The sequence below is a fragment of the Lycium barbarum genome, chromosome 1, assembly GCF_019175385.1.
Source record: "Lycium barbarum isolate Lr01 chromosome 1, ASM1917538v2, whole genome shotgun sequence".
Lineage (NCBI taxonomy): Eukaryota > Viridiplantae > Streptophyta > Magnoliopsida > Solanales > Solanaceae > Lycium > Lycium barbarum.
In genome coordinates, this window is record NC_083337.1 from 150,803,960 (window position 1) to 150,814,151 (window position 10,192).

The 10,192-nt window shown below is 33.5% G+C and overlaps 2 protein-coding genes across 2 annotated transcripts; one reads left to right on the forward strand and one right to left on the reverse strand.

Annotated features, from left to right (window-relative positions):
- Positions 1-332: 332 nt before the first annotated feature.
- On the forward strand, positions 333-2,320 carry LOC132615894 (beta-amyrin 6-beta-monooxygenase-like). Its single transcript, XM_060330519.1, has 3 exons — positions 333-1,439; positions 1,535-1,722; positions 1,804-2,320. The coding sequence occupies exons 1-3, from the start codon at positions 497-499 to the stop codon at positions 2,101-2,103; spliced, it is 1,431 nt and encodes a 476-aa protein (XP_060186502.1). The 5' UTR covers positions 333-496; the 3' UTR covers positions 2,104-2,320.
- Positions 2,321-4,041: 1,721 nt separating this feature from the next.
- Positions 4,042-9,200, reverse strand: LOC132615972 (NAC domain-containing protein 30-like). Its single transcript, XM_060330597.1, has 4 exons — positions 9,049-9,200; positions 6,954-7,140; positions 6,025-6,296; positions 4,042-4,820 (listed from the first exon to the last, which is right to left on the reverse strand). Exons 2-4 carry the CDS (start codon positions 7,111-7,113, stop codon positions 4,305-4,307), a joined length of 948 nt encoding a protein of 315 aa, XP_060186580.1. The 5' UTR covers positions 7,114-7,140; positions 9,049-9,200; the 3' UTR covers positions 4,042-4,304.
- Between the last annotated feature and the right edge of the window lie 992 nt (positions 9,201-10,192).

Consider the following 10,192-nt stretch of genomic DNA (forward strand, 5'->3'; position numbering starts at 1 on the left):
AAGTTAAATGATTTTTCAAAAAAATTCTGGCAACAAAAAGGTATATTTGCACCATTTGTGTAACGATGGGGGTATATTTGCACCATTTAATGGCAGGGATATATATGTATCACTTTTTAATAAGGGGTATATATGCTCTAAATTACAAAATTAAGGGGTATATTTCCACCTTTGCCATTTTAAAAATAAATATTGGTATCAAATATCTCTGAAGCATAGAAAATGACAAAGTAGAGAATAAATTGTCTTGTTTATGTACAGCACAAACTTTAGAATTCCATTCAACTATTTCAAGATTTCCTTCAATTCTCATAGTAAGCTATATCCTTCAAGTTGTCTTATTGTTGTCATTGTCTTGCTGCTTCTATAGACCAATTAGCTTAAGCCCTTCACTTCCAATCTTTTCATACATATATATGTGCACTCTACACTCACTTTTCCAAGACAGACAGAAAACAAAATTCTTTCTTTCATTGTTAGTAGAAAAAGAAAAAAAATGGAAGCCATGGTTCCCTACCTATTAGCTCTACTATTCTTTCCTCTATCTCTCTCTTTCATCTTCTTCCTCCGTAAACGCGATTCGAATGGCAAAAAACTTCCACCAGGAACTCCTGGATGGCCATTGTTAGGAGAAAATATGGAGTTTGCCTTTTTAGGCCCTCAGAAATTCATCAAAGACCGAATGGAAAAGTACTCACCTGAAGTGTTCCGAACATCAATCATGGGAGAGAAAATGGCATTCTTTTGTGGTGCACAAGGGAATAAGTTCTTGTTCTCAAGTGAGAACAAACTTCTCACCTCATGGTGGCCGCAATCCATGAAAAAGGCTTTGCTTTTCCCTGAATTTGTGGAGAGCTCATTGCAAGAAGTATCAGCTTTAAAACGGAGTTTTCTCCATGATATTCTTAAGCCTGAGGCTCTAAAACAATACATTCCAGTTATGGATGCCATGGCGCGTGAACATCTAGACGAAAATTGGGTTCCTAATGGAGTAGTCAAGGTTTTCCCTTTATCAAAGAAGTACACATTTGATTTGGCATGTCGACTGTTCATGAGTCTGGTAGATCCTGAGGAAATAAAGAGGTTGGCTGATCCTTTTACACTTGTTACAAATGGGATCTTCTCCATGCCTATTGATTTGCCCGGAACAGCTTATAATCGCGCTATTAAAGGCGGGAAATTGGTGAGAGATGAACTTATGAGGATCATTACACAGAGGAGAAAGGAACTTATGGAGAATCAAGAGACAGAAGGCAGAGACTTGTTGTCAAAAATGTTACTTGTTACTGATGAAGCTGGAAAGTCGATGAGTGAAATGGAGATTTCGAACAACATCATAGGAATGCTTGTGGCAAGCTTTGAGACTACTAGTAGTGCAGTCACCAGTGTTTTGAAGTACCTCGCTGAACTTCCCCACGTCTATGATGAAGTTTACAAAGGTAAACAATCCAAGGGAGAAAAATCTAAACATTATATGCTCATTCATAATTATAAGTCCAATATATTCACATGACAAATGGTTATTTCACGACAGAGCAAATGGCAATTGCAAAGTCAAAAGGAGCAGAGGAGTTTCTAACTTGGGAGGACATTGAGAAGATGAAGTATTCCTGGAATGCAGCTCGTGAATCACTGAGGCTAACTCCACCAGCTCAAGGATCTTTCAGGGAAACAGTCACTGATTTTACATATGCAGGTTTCACAATTTCAAAAGGGTGGAAGGTAGAACTTTTATTCTGCTAAGCTAGCTGCATTTCTACAAAATGGTGTACGAAATTGACATGTTTTTATTATTCTTTACAGACATTTTGGTCAGTTCACTCGACGCATAAGAATCCCAAGTACTTCTCTGATCCTGAAAAGTTTGATCCTTCAAGATTTGAGGGAAGTGGTCCTGCACCTTTCACGTTTGTACCCTTTGGTGGAGGACCACGTATGTGCCCCGGGAAAGAGTATGCCCGACTGGAAGTACTAGTATTCATGCACAATGTGGTGAAAAGATTTAAGCTTGAAAAGGACATTCCAGATGAGAAGATTGTGTTCCATGCTTCTCCTGTGCCAACGCATGGTCTTCCTGTTCGCCTTCTGCCTCATGGAAATTAACTGAATTTCACTTCAGCAAACAGAATCTTGTTCTTGCTTTATTTGGTTTTTGAAAAATTAAGCTACGGCCATCATCTACTATAAACCTAGAATAATTGTAACAGTAGTATGTCAACAAGTTGTAAAATGGAAATGTACTTATTTTTTGCTACCAGTTTATACTAAAACCTCATCAACACAATATACCAGTCATATCTATTGTTCCATTGAGAAACTGCATCTCAGAACACAAAAATTCTTTCTCAACAAACTGAAAGAGGAAGCTTTTAGTTTCCGGGAGTTCCTAGATTGCACAAACTCGTAATATAAAATGTATAATAATAAAGTGGAGTAGCGAAGAGGATTAATAGAATGTTTAGAAGTATTGCTAAGAGTTTTTTGTTATAGTGTTTTCTATAATAGCAGAACCATATGCTAGCAAAATGGGAGGATGAGCAAAGATCAATATTTTTCAATCTGATAAGAAGAAAATCATTAAAGAAAAATTATTGCAAAAAAGAAAAAGAAAAAGTTAGCCAATGAAAATTAAGTACATTGATATATGCACTCCTCTTTTCAGTTTAAGCTCGTTTCCTCGCCTTGTTGTTTTGCTTGCTCTAAATATTGCCTCTTAAAAACACAGAAAAAAATAAGTTTCTCTGCCAGCGGCTTTCTCTCTCTCGTTCATTTCTATATCAGGAAAGGGATTGGAACTCAATGAACACAAGTCCTTTACTTACACAAATCTTCTAAACGACTGCAGGTTCCTGCTGGAAGCAATGGCGAGCCCGGAGATACATCACATATTCCGTGAAGCCAATAGCGTAGCACATGAGTTGGCCAAATATGCTCTCTTTTTATTATGCTTCGGTTAAACAAAGACAATTTAGGGGTAACATCTTTTTTATTTACCCCGTACTATAATGACTTTTTTACTTTCAACTCTTTAATTAATGCATCGTTCAGTTGGCAAAAAAAAAAAAAATCACAACTTTAGAAATCTATACCTACTCTTTGTAGATAGGGGTGGGCGTTCGGTTTTTCGGTTCGGTTTTATCAAACTTCGGTTTGGCTATTTCGGGATCGGCTTTTTGAAGGTGGACACCGAACACCGAACCAAACTAGTTCGGTTCGGTTCTTTCGGTTTCGGTTTTTTAAAGTTCGATTCGGTTCGGTTTCGGTTTTTTCAATTCGGTTTTTTTTATATAATATTAGAAGCGATTCCATTGATACTAATTCATATTCTCAAAAGCAATAAAACATAAAACTGATAAATTGAAATCAAAATCAAATAAACAGGATACACAAGAACAGAAAACTATAATTATGATATAGGATTACTAGGTGTTATATACATACCGTAAGAATAATTAAGAAAACACATAAAGGACATACATTAATCCTAAAGACACATCCTAGTTACCTTTCTTTGTTAAGGATATTTGATTTTCTCAATTGAAGTGGAAAATTAGGGATACAAATGCAAAAAAGGACTTATTACAATTGGTTTTTTTTTGCTTTAAACTTAATGGGCCTGGACTTTTTTTTTTTTGGGTAATGTATTAAATTTCGGTGCGCGTTCGGTTTTTCGGTTCGGTTTTATCAAACTTCGGTTCGGCTATTTCGGTTTCGGTTTTTTTACGGTGGACACCAAACACCTAACCAAACTAGTTCGGTTCGGTTCGGTTTGTTGAAGTTTCGATTCGGTTCAATTCGGTTTTTCGGTTTTCAGTATTTATGCCCAGCCCTATTTGTAGATCCCGACACATTGACGTACGTATAAAACCATGTTGGCTAATGATTTACCAGAGAAAATGTGATTGCCTATAATTTTCTATAATATCTGAACTTGTGGATACGAGTTATCTAATTAAGTTTTATTATAAACAGGTCAGCCAAAGGTACTTATATAAAAAATCGTTTTATGATGAAATTAAAATAGTCCAAGGAAATAGAATAACATAATAACAGAATAAATAAATAAAAAGAAGCTCCTTTGATCAGTAGATACATAATAACATCAATTCACAGTTAACATCATAAAACAGTTAAATGAAAGATGAACAATTTTTGAATTCTAATAAGGCCATATGCCTTGCAGCTGCATTTTTTCCGCTTCCACAATTTTTTCTTTTTCCTTGACGCTGTTCTTTACTAGAAACCAAAAAATTCAATCTATTATTGTTAAAAGATTTTCATAATATATACCATCTTCTTGGAAGCTATAAATCTGGGAAGCACTCAAGCAAATGGCTTATATGAGAATGTGGCTCAATCAATGTGTCAAAGTTCTTCCAGTCACCATAAATTTGGCTATTATTAATCCCATTACTATGCTTCTCTTCTTCGCGATCATCTTCATTGTAATTGGTTGTGTAACTCTGTTCACCGTGGCTTTTATTATCTTTTGTACACAAACTTGTTGAAATGGTAGGGCTATCAAGCTGTGGGAGTTCAACTAGTTGATTCTCAAAGAAATTTTGGCTTGAATTGTTAATGACCATATTTTGAGGATCATCATGAAATGGATTGAATAATTGATGGCAATTTGTTGTTTGGTTGAATGCATTAATATTGAGAGGCTGATGATGCATTGGACCTGTGATCTCTGATAGTGATGAAGGTCTATAAGTGGGGTTAGTTCCTCTAATGTAGTAAGCATTTTGCCATGCTTCTAAACTTGGCTGCTTGTTTGGAGTTGGTTTCTTGAATGCCTTGCATACCACCCATCCTTCTTCCTGTAAATAAGATAAATTTTCAATTTAGTTAGCTAGCTAATTAATAAGGGTAAATATAAATACTTTCTCCGTTCCAATTTATGTGATACTTTTATTTATAATCCGTTTAAAAAAGAATGACATGTTTCTAAATATTCCGAAACAGTTAATTTTGCCCTTCCAATTTACCCTTAATAAGAAGTTTTTATAACCAAATAAATGTTGTGTCATGTTTAGGGCCACAAGTTTCAAAAAATTTATGATCATACAACTGTTAAATTATAATTTAAACCACAAATTTTAAGAATTTCTTTTTATAACTTTGTGCCGACTCAAATCACCTAAATTTGAACAAAGGGGGTGATACTTATTAATTAAGGACCCTTTTGACTATGAGAATTTTTCACTTTTTTCCGAAAGTTTTTTTTTCTCTTTATTTGAAAATTAGCGTTTGGCCATGAAAAAATTTCAAATATAACTTGAAGTTGTAGTCATTATCAAAACAAATATTTTATTTTGTTTTGGAAGTTTTGTTTAATCTATTAGTCCCGAATCGTAGTTTTGATAAGGCTTCACATGATTTAGCAGTAAGCAGGTCTTGGACAAGTTTATGAACCAATTAGTGGAGTTATCTACTTGTTTCCCACTAGTATTGACTTCTTTCCTCCTTTTTTTAATTCGAAACGTATGGTAAAGTTACATGATTGCTTCACGTCTTTCATTGCACTCAAAGACATGACCTTTTTAAAGAAAATGTGGGCAGTGAGCACTTCAAATGTCTACAATTTAAACTCTTCATGAAACATGTAAGTTATATATATATATATGTGATAGTGAATATTTTTTAAGAAACTTTTAGTGTTATTTAACTATTTGCAAGTTAGCATTTGTATCAAATTATCAGTTTAGTGTCTATTATAGAAATTCATATAATAGTTACCTTAGAGAGGCTAATTATGTAGATATTATTTAAAATGTCAATGTGTAATTCATGAAATACACAATAAGGTCAGGTCTCTTGGGTTTAAATTTCAGTAGAGGTAAAAAATATTAGAGGTGATTTTTTCTATATGTCTAAGTTTTGGTGTACATACTTATTTGGTATCTGTATTTGTGAAAGATATATGATACCTCATCGTATTAATTAGTTGAAATATGCGAAAACTGATCCGGACACTACGATTATTTAAAAAAGAAAACAAAAAAGGAGATGAACAAGGCTCACCTGAGGAGGACCATGTTCAGAAGATTGGAGCCTATATTCATGCATTATCCAATCAGTTTTCCTTCCATTTGGAGCTCTTCCTTTATAGAAAACTAAGGTTTTCCTCATTCCTATTATTTTCTCCTTTGATAACACTGCCTTATCTCTGCCTGTTGCCTTCCAGAATCCAGCAGTTGTGGCTCGATTTGTCCTTGTTCCGGTAGGATATTTCCTGTCTTTGTGGCTGAAAAAATACCACTCGTTTTGTTCTTCATATCCCAGTTTACACCTATCTGTACGAAGTGACAATTTTTAAAAAGAAAACAACTATGTTAGAAATCATGACAATGTATGAAACTTTCAAGATTTTGCTTTTATTAGCTACCCGTCAATATATAGGATTTAAAATTGAATTCCAAAGATGACAATCCTTGAATGCTAGTCAAAAGTGTCAATTCCACTCTAGCTCATATGTATATGATAAGGTTATTACAATGTTATTCCATAATTGTTGGACGTATGAACAAAGTCTCACATTGGTAAATAAAAAGAAAATAAAAGTTACATAATATAAAGTGTAGAGATGTCTTAAATGATGTGAGACATTTTGGAAAAAAATCGTGCGGGCTCAGCCAAAAGCCGATGAGGCAGAAATAACGTTCACTGGCCACTTTTTAGCCAAGTGCAGTGTTTGAAAAATAGTCAGTATGCTGAAGTATCAAATTGACTATATTTCAATTACATGAGTTGTTCAATATTGATTATTTGTGAGTTTTTCTCAATATCACACCATATTCATAATATCTTTGAGTTGACTTAGCTCAACGCTAGCTGATAAACGGTTGGCTATCCCCTTGAGAAAATAAATAGCTTACCTTGCAATGAGGAGATTTTTTTTTTTTTTGGATATAATGAAAAAGAAAAAGAAAAGGGCAAAGGATTAATTTTACCTTCGATGTCCCATGGCTCAATTCTGTAGAGATCAATATCAGTGATTACATCAAGGTCAATCTTGAGGGAATTAATCTTTCTCTTGAGATAATACCCAACAAGTTCTTCCTCTGTTGGATGAAATCTAAAACCTGGAGGTACACATGAATCCATCTCCATTCTTGATCGATCTTCTTCAACTTTATTCTAAAGAAAAATAAAAATAAGATCAATAAAGAGTTAAGAAAAGAACTAAGATGAGGATAGGGTGTGAGTAGTTCTCTAGGGCTAGCTACTATGAGCCTATTTGGATGGGCTTATTTCTATAAACTGTTTGCAGCTTATAAGCTAAAAAAAATAAGTTGGGTAGTCTAACTTATTTTTTTTGGCTTATAAGCTGTTTTCAGCTTATAAGCTGCTTTAGATAAACTAAGTCAAATGGGCCAAATTATTTTTTTGAGCTTATTTTAAGCACAAAATGACTTTAAGCTGGTCAGTCAAACACTCAAAAAAGCTTAAAACAACTTATAAGTAACTTATAAGCCAATCCAAACTGGCTCTATATATGCTGTTGGACAACATTTTCTTATGCTAGCTCCTTTTGCTTATTTAGTAAAAGTCAAAAAGCAACTTTTATTATAAAATAAAAAAGACTATCCTCTCAAGTCTCAATAGTGTGAGGCTGAATATAGCACAAAAGAGTGAATGTTACACTTCTTGTCTTCTTGATTTCTCATCATTCCATTCATTCAAAACCATTCGTGAGCACAAGCCATGATCAAGAGGCATATGCTTTTGGTTTTTACTTGGGGCGGAGGGATAACAGGTTGTTTTTTTTCTTTCTAATTTTCTTATTACGGCATGGTAGGTGAGTAGATCGAGCAGATTAAAGTAATGCTACATTATTTATCGGATTTGAACCATCCATCTTAATTTTGAAAGGCAGAAAGCTCATCAAATGAGACCCTCGACCGCACTCACGAGGTTGAGGAATCCATTTAAACAATTGTTTTAATAAAATTTAACTTCTATACATTGGTAGAGTTATAAAATTTCAAACTATCATATCTATCTTAAAGATCATAAAAGGTAAATGTTCATAATGTATTAGTGAGATTGGCAATCTGAAAAATAATGTAAGTAACTTGGTGTAGCAAAGTTAAAATACACTATAATATAAAAAATATTTATGTTATCAATATATTAGTCACTCTTAAATTATTATTTTTTATTATTATTATTATTATTATTGGTATTCTTCTACCTTTAGTTTTTTGTGGTTGATTTGCAATAAGTGCAGACCACCATTCATACTACGTACAGAAACGAGAAAACATGAAAATCCACAAGAATTTATCAATAAGCCAATAGCCTTAGTTGCATGTAATATCATTCAGCTAGCTAGGCAACGGAAAAAGCAGCCGAAAACATTGACTTTGTGTTTTTCGTAAAAGAAAAATATGTTATATTTTCCAAGAGATAAATATATAAGCAAAAATTGTTGAAATAATTGCTTTGAGTGCATTCCATTCAGTAACACATGATCCCATCAGGAAAAAAACCCTTTTCTCACACACCTTATACATCCAATCTCAATACCACTTTCACTTCATGACCTTTGAGTTATAACATTCAAGAAAGATCAATCAATTGCCTTTTCTTCCGGGAGTATATTATAAGCTGTATATACCGTAAACGTAAGAAATTATACACCATCAGATCACCTTTACTTGTTGTATGTACCGTAAAAACAGCTCTTACTTTCAAGATTACAGAAATCACATTTTAAAAACACTTACTTGTAAATATTCTTTAGTTAATATGATAGTATAAAAAATTAATCTTGCAGTATATATAACTTAAAACACTTTTTCCAGTCCTGAAAGTGTCTGGTTGTAAGTGTAGGGGGATCGAGGGGAAGTGGGACAATAGTGTCACACAGAGAAAGAAAAGCAAAGGAAAAAACTTGAAGGAATTATTTGCAATGTTGATTTAACTTTCATCTTTTATCATTATAATTAGTAATAACACATGAAATATATCCATCTAAGTGAGTTCATCGGCATCAAGAAAAGAACTAGTAATAAAAGAGAGAGAGAGGTGACATATACTAACCAGAAAATTAAAGCCTTTAGCAATTTGCTATATCTGAGAAAGTAGAGACAAAGAATGAGGAAGAGGGGAGAAACTAAATTATATTCTTGAAAGAATGAGTGAAATGAAGTTTGGGGAATAGGAGAAAGGAGAGGGCTATTAGAATGAGTGGATAAATCGGGTGTTGGTTGAAATGTTGTTGTTGAGAAAGATATACAAATATATAGAGAGAGACTTTAGCTTAACTAGTAGTATGTGATAAGCAGGTACACACAAAAAGGAATGAATTTTATGATTGTGACAGAAGGTATGTTTTCAACATTTGGTCATAAAGGAGAAATAAAAAATACTTCTATGTGTAGTTTTTAAGTTTTATGAACCAATTGTGTAAAAATATTTACACAATCAAATTATTTATAAAATAACAGATAAGTTTTTGTGATAGGTCTTAAACGATAATTTGATAACAACGTCGATTAACATTTCATATCGTAAAAGATTAAACGAAATCGATCGTGAAAAAAGAATTATAATTAATACTAGTTTTTTAAAAATAATTGTAAACTAGGGAATCTGCAACTGCTACCCTTCATGTGCGCTTTCGGTAAACCCCGCTTCGATGTAATAGCTCGCAAACCACACTGGAGAGGTAAATCGCACTAGGCAAGCTATGTAGGATGAGCTCATCCGAGAAAGCATTTGGGGGATTTCGTACCTGCGACCTCCTATTTGGGAATCTCCTGCTCAACTAACTTGGCTACCGTTGCAGATTTAATACTAAGTTTATATAACCTATATTAATATCTTTTATTGATTTAAGTTATATTCATTATTAATGAATAGACTTACAATATCAAATTAATTAGTTTACTCACAATAATAAATAGATCTTTATAGCAAATCAGATATAATAATCTAAAAAATAGAAAAATAACTTACTACAACCAATTAAATTGACTTGATAGTATAATCCCTTCTATCAATATATGTAACAATCTAGATAACGAAATGTAAGAGTAGAATTTGTTAGGAGGGGGGTGGGGTAGTGGGGGGTTATGGTTTGTTTATGATTACGCGTGGGGTTGGCAGATTAGATGAAAGGTTTATTTGGACGGCGTGACAGCAAATTTTTCACGCCACCGTTATATTATGCTCTAAGATTTTC